General features: G+C 40.1%; 1 protein-coding gene across 6 annotated transcripts in view; it reads right to left on the bottom strand.

Annotated features, from left to right (window-relative positions):
* inpp4b (inositol polyphosphate-4-phosphatase type II B) overlaps nucleotides 1-18,650 on the bottom strand; it is a 324,645-nt gene that overhangs the window by 48,612 nt on the left and 257,383 nt on the right. For all 6 annotated transcript variants that reach the window (XM_088341789.1, XM_088341788.1, XM_088341790.1 and 3 more), the window contains 2 exons: nucleotides 13,816-13,920; nucleotides 8,490-8,598 (listed from right to left, as the gene is read on the bottom strand). In XM_088341789.1, coding sequence (XP_088197915.1) covers nucleotides 8,490-8,598; nucleotides 13,816-13,920 — 214 coding nt within the window. The remainder of the gene's footprint in view (nucleotides 1-8,489; nucleotides 8,599-13,815; nucleotides 13,921-18,650) is intronic.

The following is an 18,650-nucleotide window of genomic DNA, read 5'->3' as shown; positions in this document are numbered from 1 at the left end:
GCAGACTTTTATAAGAGCAATTAAAAGGAGACGGCATGTATTAAAGGAAGATAAATGGCGGGTGGGCTTGCACCGGCGCCCTCCCAAAGAATACTAAACGCAAATATTGATTAAACTCTTCGGGGGTCCATCCTGCAAGACAAACTACATCAGACGTGCCGGTCATTGCCAAGTTGGGCCGGTGTGAGCTCTTTTAATAGATGCCGAAAGCTGCACACTTTTTGCACAACACACCGACACCGGGTAAAGACACAGCCGCCTCCTTTCTCGGGTGCGGGAACTAAGACAAATTGCTCTTTTATTGCCCCCCCGCTAACAGCGCTGTGCCTCGGCTTCTCCTCCCCGTCCGTCTCCTCCCGTGATGGATTAATATCTCAGTGAACAGATTGCCAGCGCGTACACGAAGGCTGTATGTAGCTTGTCGGTGCAGATCGCGAAGGTATCTTTTTCGGAATGACGTGTGAAACAATTGATCACATTTTTATCGTTAGGGATTTGGATTAGGTGAGAATTCCATCAGTTTACAACAGAGACAAGATGTCACGGAGGAGATAAGTGAGTATGGAGTTGAAAAAGGCAAGAAAACGCAATCAATTCACGCAATTATATTTCATGAAAAGGACATTGTTTGTGTTATATAGTGCCTTCTAGTGGTAAAAAACAATTGTGTGTTATTTGGAATAATAAGCAAAAATACATGAACTGTCATATATGTCATGTCCTGCATGGTCGCCATGACACCCAGCTGGTCCCGCCCCTTGACACCGGCTGACACAGATTGACTTAATTGCGTGTGGGATTCTTAAGGGCTCGTTTTGGGACTGCCCATTGCCATACCATTGTTTTGTTTGACTCGAGGAAAGACCTGTCCATGCCCGTTTGTTCTGAGTTACTGCTTTCTTTCTTGAAGACCTGTTCGTGCCCGTTTGTTCTGAGTGATTGCCTGTAAGCCTGTTTTTGTTTTGTCTTTGGTCCCTGCGTGTTGGACAACTTTTATTTTCTAAATAAAAGTAACAGATCGTAACGCAAATGAGTTCACACTTCCTGCCTCCTGGTCCGTTCCCTGACAATATAAACATTTTCAAATTCTTGTGAAATGTTTTGAGTTTTTCCTTGCCCTCATGTAGGTTTTAGATCAGGGGATGATGTAATAATAGTCTGTAGTCTGCAATAATCTGTGGTCTGTGAAGCCCCTTGAGACTCCTTGTGATTAAGGGTGTCACAAATAAACATGACTTGACTTTTGTATTTATTTTTCATAACATGAGGCTCACCTGTAGGGAGCTGACATGAATGTCCACCATCTTGCTGCCAGGGGTGCCCCAAAAACAAAAACCTTGTAAAAAGCTGGGCAAAAAATGAGAAGGAAGTTCTGGGCTGCTTTTTGATGAGCCCTGTTTTTAGACGCCAATGTATTCTGATATCAATTGTATTATGATTCTTGGAAAACAATTTGAGGTGAGGCTAAATAGCACATCCTGGACCAATTTTTTTCATGTTTTTCTGAAGGAAAAATCATTTTAGGAAACATATTTGTTGGCCTGAAGAGGGATGGGCGCCACCAGGCTGTAATTGCCCAAGACACACCACAGAAAAGGGTGCCCCTACGACCCTAATGGTTAAGGGATCCACCCATTTACACGGTTTAATTTAAAGGAGCTGTATGGAATTTGGAACCATTTAACCCACTGCTGCCATCTCCTGGCTTGTGTCAGCATTGCAGTCTCTGTCGATCTCCTTATGTTGTGCGTGCAAGTATGTGCATTTCTAAAACGCGCTCGCATTTTTTTTCTTTAATCATATTTCTTGGAGTTGGGTTTGGACTGCAGTTGAATCAGGCTTTTTCTTACAATCACCATTTTCATGCTGCACTAAGAAATACAACAACAGAAAAATGCAGGGATGCACATGAGTTAAATCTGCTCCCACAGTTCCTACAGCATAAGGCAAGTTAAATATAAGACTTTAATGCCAAGTTTAAGACCAAGTCGACAAAAAAACACACAATTGAAACAAACAAAACAAACATAAAAACAACAACACATTTTGCTCCAGTTGAAAACTGTTCAACTGAAAAAGAACACACTGACCGAAACACCCCCCACCCTTGTTCTTCCTAACTAATGTGTTCTACCTCGAACAGCTTCACTAAAAGTAGAATAAAGAAGATAGGTGCAGTGGAAAAGAATTTCAAGGGTTTAATGAACATTTTTATCAAAAGATGCATGATTTAACAACGGGCATTAATGCAAGGACACTACCAGTAGCGGCTAACGGGCACATTCACAATGCCAGTATTAGTATTTAAGGTCTGTGACACTCGCATTTGCTTGCTAAATTATTTACCATTTATTGCTAAAGTGATGTTCGCGTCTAAAGTGAAACAAGACACTAAACCAATGCCTGCATTAATCCAGGCCCAGAAGTGCTGGAACCGAATAGAATAGGCCCCGGAGAACGATCTTTTCAATTTTTGATATCACGATCTTGTTTAAGTCCTTCACGGTTTTACATCTTCACTTCGCCCACCATGACCTCTAATAAAACCTCCATTTGTTTTAAACGGATCCCACTTATGCAGAAATTCAGGTTAGATAGTCAGCGTTTGTCACATTTGAACCGTTTACAACATGAAACACATGTATTCAAAGGTCAAATTATTTAAGTTAAATTTGCAGATGGGTTAAAAATAGAATTGTTTTTTGACAGGATTGAGAGGATTCATTCCTTTGTATAACGATGTAAGTTGATTAGTAGCGTGCAGTCTGCAGAGGCAGTTGAGGCTGTGCCTCACCTGTCTTCAGGGGAATAAATCAAGAACAAAAAAAAACGTATTTTCCGGGCTCTCAATTGCTCCGGACTACAAGTCACACCAGCCAAAAAATGCACAATTAATAAGGAAAAAAAAAAAAAAAAAAAAAGTCGCACCTGGAGTATAAGTCGCATGTTTGGGGGAATATGGTTTGATAAAATCCAACACCAAAAACATACATGTCATCTTGAATTGCAGTTTAGAATAAAAATAAAAGAGAAAACAGACTGAATACGTGTACGATACATTGACACGTATGTGAATATCTTAGTCACGCTTGAATCTGGCAGTGACGACGTAAAATATTAAGAGTTATTCAGCTAACTCTAGCATAAAGAACATTCTTATCAAACTATCAGCGACACTCCAAACCATAAAAGCCTATGAAATATTCTTCCTCATTGTCACTTATACCAGTAAACTACTCCTCCAACAATCCACTTCCTCCCTTCACTTAGAAAAATGACCAACAACAAGACTCGGTTTAGTGTGAACAATTACATGTTAAATGATATACAGTTGTGGTAATACAAATTTAAAACTCAATTACTGTTTGTACAGTATATACATTTTGTGTTTTTTCCTTTGTGAAATTTGCTTTGCTGTAAAACATAATGGATCCTCATATTCTTCTTAATCTTTTCAACTTTTAGTATCTTTTGCTCTGCATTGTTTTTTCATCTGACTTGGATGTTTTGTCTTGTAGTGCCTTTTTACAATAAATTCCTTGATTACGGTAGCATAACCTTCACAAAGAAGACACAAAGGTTTACTGGAAATGTCCGCTAACATATACAGACGCAGCGTCTGTGTATATACGAACGAGACCATTTGTAAGTTGAATTTGTTCGTAAGTTCCTCCAGTGCTATATTTTGTGTGGAATGTATGTTTAAGGTTTATATAAGTATGTTTAAGGTTTAAATGAGTATGTTTAAGGTTTGTATAAGTATGTTTAAGGCTTGCAAAAGTAACCTGTATTGTTTTGTACCAAAAAATAAACACTTTATAAAAAATATGTTCCATAAGGATGAATAAATGAAGTTTAACTTACTTGTGGAAGATGGGCTTCAAAAGGTCTTCCTCCGTGGTAGAAAGTGGAAGAAAAAAAGCGATCCAACCATTTTCTCAACCTTATCTTATTCCGCTTTCATTTCAAAAGGAACTGCTCGCCTCTTCTTTACACTTTACACCAACCATATTGAATGGGTGCACGAGATATTAAACCATAAAAATGTCAAAGTTCTTAGCGTGCTGGAGATACAGTACAGTATGTTTACATACGAACTAGGAAGAGAAAGCAGAATTCTTCTTCAGGCTGGATGCTAAGTGAGCTCTCACAGCGCCACCACACGCCGGTAGCGGTAGAAAGAAGCAAAAAACGTTCCTATCTACCGTTTTTTGTAACTCGAAAGTTCGTAAGTAGAGGAACGTCTGTATTCATCCTACAATCAGCTTGAAAGGCTCTGTTTTACGAACTTTTTTCCCAGCCATTGTGAGGAAAAGCATCTGCAAGATCCACAGTTCCAGAAATGTCACCCTGTTTTCTCCGTTTAGCCTTTCGTTACATCGTGATAGATAGAAGCTCAACCTCGGGCATTACATCTCAGCTTCATGAGACTAAAAACTCACTATCAATGCACTTGTCGGTCTTGTTTTTCAACCGGCCGACGTGTCGTTTGTCAGTATATAGTTTCAAAAGTGGCTGTGTCGTCAGGCTACAGCTAAATCGATTCATGCGGGAACATTTTCAGGAAGTCTTGTGGTGGCAACTGAAGCGCTGCATTGTAGTTTGAGAGTTATCTGCGTTTTATAGAACCGGGCCATTATAGTAGATGTATATAAAATGATTGTACGCCGGGATTTGGCCGACGGGTTGTGAGTCTGACAACTATGCACCATTTCACCTATTAAAGCAGTGTCCTCAAATTATTTTAAAAGGTGTACAAAAAAGCAAAGACGGACAAGAGTCTATTGGACCATGACTGAGGGGAAACAACTTCAAGTCGCACATGTAGAGGATTGCTAAATGGGCCGGCGCAAAAAAAGCAGATAAGGTGAAGCGCTCCAGCCCTCGGCAGCCATCCATGCGGAAAATTGGAAAGTTTTTAAAGCTACGGCGAGTCATTAGCTAAGTCAAATATGAAACAAAAAGCCTTTTGTCTCCCTGTAGTATTGCGTCTCAAGTCTAATCTCTTCTTTTCACTTCAGTGGATTCTTTACAATATGTTCATCTTATCCGCATAAATGCTACGCCAGCAGATAGGAATGACCATCACGTGTGCGCTTTAGCGTGAAGAAGACTTCATTTCTGTATCGTTAACAAAAAAACTGAGAAAAAAAAACAGTTTTCTTGCAGTGGTCCAGCAAAAACCGCCACTAATTGGATCTGGCAAGGACTGGTATGGCTTCGCAATCTACGGGGAGCTTGGACAGTAGAAGAGAAAAAAAGAAAAGAAAAGTCAACCTTCATTTTTTCTGGCATCACTCAAGTGACCACACAAGTGTCTCGGTTCTGAGTCCAAACAGAGGTGCTCATTTTTCAGGGGGGGGAAGAATCATAAAAGGGGGAACACCTTAGACAGATTACTTTTTGCTCTTAGACTGCCAGCCTGATGTCTTCAAGGTTCAGTTATTTCATCTCTGAGTCCAAGGGATTCTTTAAAGGGACAGCATTTTGGCATTATACAAAATCATGCAAGGGCTTGCTCCCTCATATCTTTCAGATGTAATTTCCCCTTATGATCCGGTCCGAAGCCTTCGCTCTGAAAATGCTGGTCGAACAGTGATCCCAAGAGCCAAGAGCGTTCTCCATTCGGCCCTGGTGTTGTGGAATGCTCTGCCCCCTGAGATTCGATCTGCAACATCCGTGGAACTGTTTGAATCTAAGGCTTAAAACCCATTTCTATTCTCTAGCTTATGGATGACCTATATTTTCTTTTGACAATATCTGTGTATTAATTGTTATTGCAACATCAATTGCAGTTTGGTCATCCTGGAAGGGGGATTACCTCACGTGTGACCCCTTCTCAAGGTTTCTTTATGTTGAGGTTTTTGAGTTTTTCCTTTCCCTCATGAGGGTTTTTGACCAGGGGATGGTGTAATAATAGTCTGTACTTTGCAATAATCTGTGGTCTGTGCAGCCCTCTGATACTCCTTGTGATTAAGGGCTAAACAAATAAACACGATGTGACTGAAACATGACATGTATTGTTTAACCACTAGATGTCCCTGTATTGAGTCGTGCAACTGAAAGCAAGTGCTAAACGGCACTAGGAAGAATAGAAACTGTTAGGACACAAAGTGAACAAACCACGTATTTTTTTTTTAACTGTTACACACAAAATAACCTTTTGGAGTTGCAAGAAGAACAGGAGAATACTGGACAAAAACCTTCAAGATGCACAAATTACAACCTGTTCCAAAGTTCCATCCTTGAGCTTTATATTTTCAATAAACCTTTGAAGTTATAAAAAACAAATCAGCCCTATAGGGAGTGAAAAATAAAAAAACTGCTACATGATTGGCCAATAGTGACAATGATTAAATTGGTGCATAATAGTAAAAATAAAAGCAATAATCCCTATGCAATCCCATTTGAAGGTGTGCATACAACAAACCAAACAACTTTATTGTAAATAAATGAACTTATCCTCTTAAGTGTTTATTGGACCTAGCTATCACTTAACATAAAAGAAAACAACAAAGTAGCAATCAATAATACATTTTTAATGCAAAAAATAACATTAAATACTGTTTTTTAAAATCTAATAGAAGATGTATATTTCATAACTTGCTAAAAACTGAATGCGACACTCTTCGACCAGTAGTATTCAGAAGCTTTCAAACAAAATACTGTAATCTGCTGAAAACACGATCATCGAGGTACTGTATTTTTTGGGACTATTTCCATTTTAAATGTAACTGTTAATTGATCATTAGATGCCGCTAAATTCTACACTTTCCCTTTAAGAAAAAGGCTTACCTATAGGGTAGACTAGGAATGCGAATGCTAAATATATGCTAACAACATAGCGATGCATCTACCGGCTTGTGATGTTAGCAGTTTTGTGTTGGATATTGGTTTAATTGTGGTTGGAATCTTCCACAATGATACTTTCAAGTACTTTAAGTGATGCTTTAGTATTTGACCACATGATGTCACTGTATTGTGTAGTGCAGTGCTTATCAATTATTTTCTGCCACGCACCCCAAAGAAGTCTGTGTCCTAATCCAGGTTTATCATTATTTCATTGTCACTTGAAAGACTGCTCCACTTCGTTTGTACACTTCATACGCAATGCTCATACTTACTTAAATGTAAAGAAAACAGCCAATGAGAGCGCCACTGCTCCCTAGTGTAGCGGAGGTGCAATTGCACTTGAATCTTTGCAAACGTAAAAAAAAATTCCGAGGTCAAACGCGGGCCTTGCTCCCAAAAAAGGGAAGCCCCGCACCATTATTAGAGAACCACCGGTGTAGTGCAACCGAAAACAAGAGTTACAAAGCACAAGAAAGAGATTACAGACTACGGAGAGTCAAAGTAACCAAACAACAATTGTTTTTTTTTTTTGCCTTTTGTAAGCTTTTTGTTTTTGGGGTACCCGTAATAGCAAGAGTTTGGACAATTAGCTTCTTAAGGGGATTACCTCATGTGCGGTCCCTTCTCAAGGTTTCTTCATTTTCCCTACACAGACGCTCCCCTACATATGACTATTCGACTTACGCAAAATGGTAGATACCAAAGTTTTTCGGGATGTCGAAAAATATCCGGACATTGTTGTAAATTAGATTTTGTATTGTGTGCACCTTTATCCGAGTAGAGAACAGCAATGTAGTGCTTCTTTCCGCCGCGTGGCGCTGTGAGAGGTCACCCAGCACCCACCCCAAAGAAGAAATGCAACCTCCTCTTCCTCGTCCGTTTGTAAACATACTATACTGTATCTCCAGCGCACTAAAACCATATCTCGTGCATCCATTTGATATGGTTGGTGTAAAGTGTAAAGAAGAGGCGAGCCGTTTCTTTTGAAACAAAAGTGGAATAAAGAAGCTTGATGCGGTTGAGAAAAATGGTTGTAACGCTTTTTTGCGGCCACTTCTTGCCACGGAGGAGGACCTCTTGAAGCGCATCACTCAAAAATAAGTTAACCTCACTTTATTTATCTTTATAGAGCATATTATTTTATGAAATGTGTATTCTTTGGTACAAAACAATACGGGTTGCTTATACAAGCCTTAAACAAACGTATATAAACCTTAAACATACAAAAAATAGCACTGAAGCAACTTACAAACACATTCAACTTACGAACCAGGAACCTAACCCGTTCGTAGGTCGGGCGGCGTCTGTACTGAGATTTTCGAGTTTTTCCTTGCCCTCACGAAGGTTTTAGATCTGGGGATGTTGTAATAATAGTCCTTTAAGACTCCTTGTAATTAAGGGCTATACAAATGACTTAATTTTTAGATTAGGCACAGTTTATGCAAAATAAATGCATATCTCTACCTACGAGTATTCGAAAAAAAAAAAAAAAAAACAGCACATCCATATGGTAAGTTCGTGTAGTTTTGCTTGTTCTTTCAATGAATATTGTTTATCTTTAAAGAATGATATTTTTTGGGGGTGGTAAGGTAAACAAAAATATTTGAGCCCCGCTTTCTCCAACAAAAAAGCCATACCTCTTTTTATCTGCTTCATATCTGTTGAGAAGACGACGAAGACCACCGCCTTTGAAGCCCTGGTAGTGTGCGGCGGGTGCCCCCGCTGTCACAATATCGTACGTCGCGTCTGCAAAATACAACAAATGTAAATTGTTACAAAAATACTCATTAGCAGACTTCCACCCTATTGTTTCTTTTTTGAGTTCAGATTAAAGCAAACAAAATCCTACAATCCTGCAGGATCTTGGTGTTAGGTTTTATCAATTGATGAGATGTCCTGCTTTGTCGGCGGTCCTTGAATGCACCGAGGTAGCAGTTAAAGGGAAGGCAAAAGTTTCTTCCTGACTCTGGTTGATGCAGCCACTAATAGCTTGCGCGCTTTACGTTCCTGTTGGGATTTGTCTCTTACTTTAATGGTCCGTAAATGCCAAAAGGTCAGAAAATGAGAAACATACTGTTTTATAAAGTAGCAGCCCTCAAGTTGGTCTGCAATACATATGGATTGATGCAAAAGTGGTTTATGCTAAATCGTGTAATGAAGTAAAACATATTTTGTTCATTCAGTCTGTTAGATCATCTTTAGTGTCATATATATATATATACACACATATATACCGGAGCCATATGCCCATAGTAGGAGTTGGCGGGTTCAGAGCTTCGCAGGTCTAAAAAATATACCTTACTTTCTCAATAAAAGCATTTATTGACTTGAGGAAGCGCGAGCTTATGTCAACTAAGGACACGGTGTGGACACTCTTATTGTGAAGGGGAGGGGGAGGCCCTGACACAATGCTGAGTCATGGTGAGTTACCGCTCCGCCCCCCCCCCCTTCAACTCCACCTGCCTCAACCTCTTCTTATGTGGCGCTGTTTAGCATGGAGGAACTCGGCGACGTGATGTAAGTATATTCTCTTCTGTCACATTTCATCTCAAGTTTGACTTTATTATACCAAAAGCGAGCGGTTGTTTGTACTACCTAAACACAGCTAATTATGTGTGGTTTCGTGTATTTGTTGTAAAAGCCGTTCGATGCCGCTAGCTAAAGTATGTTGTTATTGTCAGAAGGTAGCTCTATACCTGTATACGTTTTTTTAAGCATTTTTGAAGGTGCGCCGCTACTTCGCGGATTTTCAGTTTTCGCGGGTGGTCTCGGTCCCCATTAACCGCGATAACCGAGGGATTACTGTACATGCTAATGCCAAAAGTGATGCAATGCGTATTGCTTGATGTGATATTTCAAATTTACATTGTTTTTCCCCAGTGATTTAGGATCTAGTACTGTATATGTATTGTCAAATGCCACTGCCCATCAATGCCCAGTTCCAGCTCATCTGTGAGGAGCGGCGTGACATTTAACACCGAAAAACAATGGCGAGGGGATGATGAAGGTAACCATGACAGGTCACCATGGAAACCAGTACTCTCTGTTTCATGAGTTGGATCAAACCCTAACCAAACAAAAAACGCCTAGAAAAGGATGGTAACTGTTGGGCTGTACTTGCCCAAGGCACACACCAGGAAGTGGTACACCAATTACCCTGGCGGTTCAGAGATTTGTGAACCATAATACAAATAAATGTAATCCTATAAGAAGATAATTAATCAAATGTGTATATAATAACAAAGAGAATACTGATACAAAGGATAAAAATACAGCAATTTTAAACCATGAGCTGTACCTTGGGGTACACTTCGATGGCAGACACATGTACACCATTTGTGTATTCAATACTATAAGCATTAAGGTAGCAGTATTTATAATTTCCTTTTTTGACGCGACCACTGCTGTCAATGTTTTTCACTTTTCCTTATCATTAACTTTTATTCACTAACCAATAAAGGGCACTAGATCACAAAATGAGAGGTGGTCCCTCTCAAACACAACTGGAATGGCATCGATTGACTGAATAGGAAGGAGAAAACGGGCAAATAAGGAGCATGAGGTCGACGGAGGACTGTGGCGATTGGGTGACTTGGGTGGCTCCGCCTGTTTTATGCCCCCTTGTGTTCATTCCGTTTTATGCAATAGAGTCGCTACTGACTCTTAGCCACGTGAGGACACCATAACGGACGACAGTGAACTAGTAAACTAGTAAACAGTGGGTGAAGCCAGCAAACTGTAGACAACGACAACAAAAAAGGATAAACTGTTCAACACCATTGGCAATGATGAGTAACAGCAAATATTGTGCAGCTGTGGGATGAGGTGGTTGACCTTGTCGGAAAGCACAAGGAGGGCTATTTAGAGAAACTGAAGATAGCATTAGCAGGGCTAGCTACTGACCTATACGGTCCTCCTCCTGACTTTCACACATCTAAACAAATCGTCCAGTATGCTCGACTTCAGTCAACACCATTTGTACCACTATATTGTAAATGGAGTATCCCCATACACAAGTGCTGATCTAAAAGATTATAAGTCTAGATGCTGAACAGTTCTTTGTTGATGGTTGGGTTACAGGTACGCATTGCTCACTGACACGTGGAGGCCCTCATTAATGCAAAGGTAAGATACTAACATTAACTGTGTATGCTAATGGGTTTTTTACAGGGTGCCATCAAATCTCAAATTGACTATTCAACCAAAAGCTGCTTAAATTGTTTATCATTTTTATTTTAGCTACAGTAGCTACATTGAGTGTATCTGTGACTTGTGGCTAATTTCTACCTCTCTGTAAAATCTCCCCTCCACGCGAACTCGTTTCTTTTTTGTCAATACCAATCAATATTCTTGAATGAAGACATTATAGGAACTACAATCGTGACATTCGTTTAGTCGTAAACGCAGCGCTGAAAAGTATAGGGAAAAAAGGAATGCGCGTTTACACTAAAGGGAGTGAGATTCTTCTGCAGGCGACTCGAAGTTAGCCACAACACTTGAACCTACTTAACCTAAAATTGATCAGAAATACATCAAACGTACCTGCAAATCTGTGAGTATCTCCATTTGATTTGCAGATAAACATGTCTTCACTGTCTTCATCAAAACATATACGATGAAATTCCAAATCGGACTTAGAACCTTGCCTGTTGGCCAAGGCACAGCAATAAACCACTATTGTAAAAAGTCGTGGTGATATTCCTCTGTTTTGGTTATTGGTCTTCGTTTCAAGTTAAATGCTCATTCAAGTGCTGACCACTAGGGTGCTTCATGCCGTCTGTCAGGGCTCTCACTCTGCCAGGGAAGGCAACGTGACGTCACGTGCAAAGGGTCAATAGTGAAATAAAAATGGCCATTACTGATAACTGTCCACTGCAGAGAAATACCCTGACCCTTAAAGATAACTACAATAGTAGTTTGACACGTATGGCTTTGCGGTTTGCAGTGTGACTCTGCTCCAACCCACTTCCATTAATCATCTGGATGTGTCAGGGCCACGGGGCACTCGCATTTCTTTTTACGTCAAGCTCCCGTGTGCGCTTCTCACAAGTCCGACACGCAGCTAATTGGTTCTCCCGCAGCGAAGAAAGTATGACCAAGTGCACATAGGGCACAGTGACACCTTCTATGCTGGTTTGTGTCCTATGACATCAGCCCTAAAACATTTGACATGAAAGGACACTTTGGCTAGTCTTAGAAAAATGATTTCATAGTGGTTAAAATTAGACAGGTTCGGATTTTCTAAAATGAAAATATTCCGATTTAAGTTTTCATTGTCATGTCTCTGGGACTTACACCTCTTTATTTGGCCAAATTCAAGCACTTTTCAAGGCCAATGTTTCATTTCATTTTCATGGACAATCCATCGCATCCACTACACAGCATTATCTCCAGACAGAAGAGCACTTTCAGCGACAGACTGCTGTCACTGTCTTGTATTACGGACAGACTGAAGAGATCTTTTCTTCCTCATGCCATGAGGCTCTTTAACTCTACCCGGCAGAGTAAAAGCCCACAGTAAACCACACCACCTACATTGCATATTACCGAATCTTAATTGCAATATGAATTCTGTGTAGCACTATTTAGTTATTCTATATAACATGCTACAGTGGGCATTTGCACGTCACACTGGGTATTTGTATATTGTATTCTTTTTGTTTTATTATTGTATTGTTCTCAGCGAAGGGATGCTGCTGGAAATGTGAATTTTCCTTCGGGGATGAATAAAGTATATATCTATCTATCTATCTATCTATCCATTTTCCCAGTACCTCCAAAAGAAGAAATCCACTGCCGATCAAATAAAGTTTTTTTTGTTGACTTTGATGACTAAAATAACGTTGCTATCTTGTTGCTAGCACAAACTTTGTGCTATTTTATGATCTTTTTGTGTCAATAGTCAGGGATAAACTGACATGAATTCTGCCATTCTGCTTTAACAATGCACACATATCTTTGGTATGTCACACTTGTTTACAAACACGGAAAGGGCTCTATAGGTGTTGCGTAATAATTGAGTTAAATGTGAAAGACAAAAAAAAGAGTACTGTAAGCATAAAAAGCTGGAAAATTAGTAAAATTTGGACTCATTTTAATAATTTTGATTGCTCCGAAGCAGAGTGCATTCAATCTTTTAATCTTAGAGACTGCTGATCTTTGCTTTTTGTTTTTCTTATTTTGGTCTGTATTTTTTGCATGTTTTTCAGAGAATCTGTCTAAATTGGTTAAAACAGAATTCTAAACAGTTAGTTTTTTTTTTTTAAATTGTACCATTGTTTAGAGCACTTGGATTGCCCGGAGGAAACCCACACAGGCATGGGGAGAACATGCAAACTCCACACGAAGAGGCTGCGGTAGCTTGACTTGAAACCTGAACCTCGGAACTGTGGGGCTGTGCGCTTACCACCCAACCGCCGTGTCGCCTCTGAACTGTCATATATGAAATCGTAGGTCGAAAAATGTGTATTTCTTTTACATAGTGAAATCCCTACTTAAGGTTGCTGTCATGTTTGTCTGGCAACTTGCTGCTATGCTCTGAGGCACTGGTTTTTGTTCGCATTAGACAATATAGTGCCAGCTAGTGGTCAAATATTACACACTGTGGCTTTAAGTGTTCCAAATCTGGAAATTCCCCTTTCTGAAATAGCATCTTCAATATTTGAAAACTTTCAAATAAAAGAAATTAATTAATCTGTTTCAGTTTCACACTTTCAAAAGTGAATGCTTTTAGTTTCCATTACAAGTGAAGCACAGCGACAAAGTTTGTTCACCTTGCTCCGAAAAGTCTGCAAAGTAGACCCGAGCGTGCGTCATATTAAAGGCGCCTTGCGACACAACCTGCGCCTTTCTGGTGCCTCAGTGAGGTTACGCTCTCAATTAAAAGCCGCCGAGCGATGTGAGGCGACGCTTGTAAAGTCAATAAAGCAACTCATAAATAAACATGAGCGAGGCTGCGTGGACCTGTCTTTCTGGGGCACGTCACCCTCATCCTCTGAGTGTGCAGGTTGATTGGGAGGAACTCCAGGGATTTCTGCGCTTTGCAGCAGCTCTGCTTGAAGGAAGGGCCTGGAAACACAAGCACACACATCCACACAGAAACGGTTAAGCCACTTTTACTCCTTGAGGCTTTCGCCGGATTTCGGCAGCATGTAAATTTCACATCACTAATAAGCTGATCAAAGCGATCACAGTTATCAGTGAAATTTTTTCTGAGTCAAAACAGAAGTTTGTAAACTCCCAATTTAATGAGAGCAAAACATAAAAACTACTTAAATATTAACCATAAGTATATAAAGATACATTAAAAAATATTGGACTTTGGGGTAATGAGTTACTAATGTTTACAGATATAGAACAGAATAGAATAGTGTTAGTCATTCATAACAACGTAGTGCAAGTGCAGGTTTTGACGCGTCACTCCAGGATAAACATGGAATTAAACGACTTAAATGAGAAAATTAAGAAAAAAAAAATAAAAGATGACAAACAAATATTTACCAGAGACTGCCCTAAGTTGTAAGTGCGTGCAATAACATATGGCAAGACCAGAATGATACCGTTCTTCTTAAAAGGACATTGAAATAAAAACAAATAAAACATCAAATGCATTAAATGAAATCATTTTGAATGGATACAAATATCTTGTTATGGTTTGCGATGTGGATGTACCCATGTGGGGAAAGCAGGACGAGGTTCGCAAAAGTAGGACTGTTTTTTATTATTATAGTTGAAGAGCAAAGTACCAAAGAAACTAATGGGTAAAAAAAAATGTCCAAAGTATGAACAAAAACCCAACTTGACTAGAAACAACTTAACTGCAATTGGAAACGGCAAAGAATAAAGTAATAAACCTGGCGTGGAAGTGAAAATGATAGAAAAACGAACATAAATTTCCTTTGAAGGCTTCAGGATGACTGGGCACCGGTTTGTGTGATAATTGTACACACCTATGTCCAGTTCAAAACACCAGTTAGGGCCCTCTGGTGGTGGGAGGTATGCTAGAACCTAACAATTTATGATTTAAAGTATTTTAAAAAATTGGGGGGATTTAGAAAATAAAAAAAAATTGAAAAAAATTTTCCCAGGCCCAAAAGAAGCATAAAGGCTTTTTGAACTCAGTCGGACATTGTTAACCAATACTTAACCCCCTTACGTTCCTGTAAAATTCGCCTAAAATGTACCCAAAAGTAAATTGAATGCTATTCTTGAACCATTCGTAGAATATGGATTGCTTTGGTCTCCTTTAAAAGGTAACACTATGAAGTTTTGTCCCAAAATGAAATAATCACAGCAAGTGTTACTAACATTGAGTAATCTAAGATGGAACACAGATATGGAAGGTTTTTATTTCCACCTGATTTTTTTTTTTTTGCAATCACATGCCTGCAAAAGAGTGTATGTCGCATGGTCATCTTAGGGCCTGGTCACACAGCCGTTTGCGTCTGAATCACGGCCAGAAATTTCTGCCTGTGAAGCAGACGCTGTTGGACGCTTTGAGATCGCCATACAGACGAGATACAGCAGTGCTTTACACGCGGTCGGAAATTCACACGCGGTTGGCAACGCGAAAAAGTTTTGCGCTGCTCAAAACTTAAGGGCCCGGTTACACAGCCTTTCACGGGCGTATCAAGGCTGAATCACGGCCAGAAATTTCTGCCCGTGAAGCAGACGATGTCGGACGCTTTGAGATTGCCATATAGACGAGATACAGCAGTGCTTTACACGCGGTCGGAAATTCACACGCGGTTGGCCGCGCGAAAAAGTTTTGCGCTGCTCAAAACTTTAGACCACGTGTTAACCGTGGGCGGCACACGAGGCAATGACGCGGAAATGACGCGGAACGACGTGCTCTGGCCGCGGCCAGGGCGTGGTTACACATGGGTAGGACGCGAAATTTCAGCGGGTAATCGTGGGTGGAGCACGGTCATAGCATGTTCTGCGCCTGTATCGCGGTGTTATTACGTGAAATTAGCGTGTTACGCGTGTGACGGTCAAACGCCTTTCTTCGCGTATATACAGCGCGATTTGCCGAGCACACGTCAGTTGTGCTCGAGACGTCAAGGGGTGGACATGGATCCCCGTCACCGTAGTGACCTCGTCTTAATCCATTTTTATTTCTTGACATTTCTTTTCATTTCATAACAAGATAATAAAATAAAAATGAAAAACTATTACAATAATAACATATTGGCTTCTTCGGTGCCATAGCTTGAAATCTTGATCTTCACGGGACTGTGTCTTGAGCGGTTATGATTTCTACAGCCTGGTGTTATGCGTCTGTTTTGCGGGCGTACCACCGATGAACAGCGGGTTGGCCAATTTTGCGCATTTTCCATCGCGGGCAACCACGGGCAAAAAAAAACGCAAAATTTTACCCGCGATACAGACGCAAACGGCTGTGTGACCGGGCCCTTAGCTGGCTTAGCTTGGAAACAACTGGGACATTAGCATGAAGCGTTACCTGGTCCCAAGTTAAATTTCATCACGATCTGAAAAAAACTAAACATTGTATTTTACACATTTTTCTAAAAGTATGTCAAAGCGTTTCCAAAAGTTGCGAGTTAGAGATGACCAGTTTACAGCTCTGGAAACTTTACAACTGTGTATTTAACTTTGGCTAATTTTTAGACATTGTGAACTAGTTGTAAATGTTTGACTTCTCTTTCCAGAAGCCAATTCATGATTGTGCACACTTCCGCGTAATCATACGTAAACATGGATTGCATTTACGCACGTTTATTTTCAGCTCTGATTTCAATGGAAATACATTGGGAATTTCATTGGTTAACCAATGTGTCAATCGACATTTGAATTAGTCACTATTGGCTAAAGATTTTTGAAGCTAAAGTAGGTCATGCCGGTTTTTTTTCCCAGTAGAGGCCCTAATAGGTTGTCACAGGATAAGGACCATGAAAAAAAGCTTGCAGTTGGGCAAGAGTGGTGCTATTGAAAAGGTCAGAGGCTAACGGCCATATTGAAAATCATCTGATGAGTCTGTTTATTTTTAAAGGGGAGTTAATGAGCAAAACGCTTTAAGGCGGATCTTTTTTCAATCTAGGCATTATGGTCTGTTTTGGAATGAATATTTTACACGGCTGGATTTACTGGACCCTCGTGAATGGTACCAGATCCTGTTTGCGGGGAATCATTTATGAGTGGAATTTCAAAGCACTTTTGGGTGAGTTGTACTGGCTTTAAAGTTTTTGGGGTATCTGATTGTGATGTTTCTGTGATGAGTATATTTTTAAATCAAATCTCGAATCGCATGAGTTTAGCTTTCAATGATATGTGGCATGATGTATTTCAGAGACTGATGACATCTTCTAGACATGACTTTGATTACCAATAGTCTGACATCCCTTGTAACCATTAGGGGTCGATAGAGGACCCCACCTTTACGGAAGATACAAGTTAAAAGGTGATGACACTGTTCAACAAGGAGAGCTTTTGTTTTGTTATTAGCAGGTTTACACCCTTAGCCAGTATTTTCTTTACTGTAGTTGTGAAGTTCCTAATCCATCATAACCGTTGAACGACGTGCATAAAAGCCATTAATGTCCTGCAGAGTCCTCCCGTATTAATCCGGAATGAGACAGAACCAAATTAGTTACTTTTTCCTCTGAAAATCCCACCGAGTCAGCACATTTGGGTGAGGCGCTTCCATAGATGTCCGATATTAATAGCAAGATTGAGCGGAGAGCTCAGCCGGAGCTGCTGATAAGGCTGCTGACTGGCGCTGCTTCGACGAATTAAACCCATCAAGGTCCATCTGCCCGGGCAGGTGCAAAGACAGAAGGGCCCATACCAACAAAAAACAACATCTGGCCAACACTTACTGCTTCTCTGCCATTTTTTTGTATTGCTGTGATTGAACAGTGGAAGACAAGTGACAGGTTTTTTCACGCTCCTGCTGTGCTGCATCACACCTTAATGTAGAAAACAAGTGTAAAAGTGTACTGTAGAAAAAGTGCACAAAGTCAATGAGAAATGTAATACTTGTGCAATCTAATAAGATTGGTATTGTGGACGGAGAGATCTTTTTTTCACCTTTGCATACCCAAATAAACATTCGAGTTCCGCAAGACTATAAAAAATGAAACAAGAGCTGATTTTTATGACAATTAAAAATAAACAAAACCCAGACTATGTTCTGGGCCTTTGAAATGCAGAACTAGTTGTTTGTGCATGTTACAGTATCTGACTATTCATCTGGAGAGAGAGAGAGAGAGAGAGAGAGAGAGAGAGAGAGAGAGAGAGAGAGAGAGAGAGAGAGAGAGAGAGAGAGAGAGAGAGAGAGAGAGAGAGAGAGAGAGAGAGAGAAAGAAAGAGAAAGAAAGAGAAAGAGAGAGAAAGAGAGAAAGAGAGAAAGAGAGAGATAGACAGGCAGAAAGAGAGAGAGAGAGAGAGAGAGAGAGAGAGAGAGAGAGAGAGAGAGAGAGAGAGAGACCAACAGAGACAGAGACTGACAGTAGACAGAAGGAGAGCCCTGGCTATAGAAAAACATAAAATAATTATTTTTTTAACCACTCATATGGTCTTATACAAAGCCGTGCAGAAAATGGATAGAAGGATGGATTAGTAAGGTAGCAGAATTTGTTTTCGGCTAGTTGTATTTATCGTCAGAACAGAAAAATGCGAATATTTATAACAGTAAAAAACACGATTAGTAATAATTCCAAAATTGTTATTGCTCCAGAAATGTTCCACCCAGAAACATTTTGAGTCTCAACTATAGCAGCCAATGACTATGTTCATGTGACGTTGACAAAAAGAAAACGTCTTAAAGGTTTTTGGGA

The sequence above is a fragment of the Urocampus carinirostris genome, chromosome 8 (genome assembly GCF_059441175.1).
Source record: "Urocampus carinirostris isolate Australia breed hairy pipefish chromosome 8, RoL_Ucar_1.0, whole genome shotgun sequence".
Classification (NCBI taxonomy): Eukaryota; Metazoa; Chordata; class Actinopteri; order Syngnathiformes; family Syngnathidae; genus Urocampus; species Urocampus carinirostris.
Note: the sequence above shows the minus strand (reverse complement) of the source record. Positions and strands in the feature narration are given on the sequence as shown.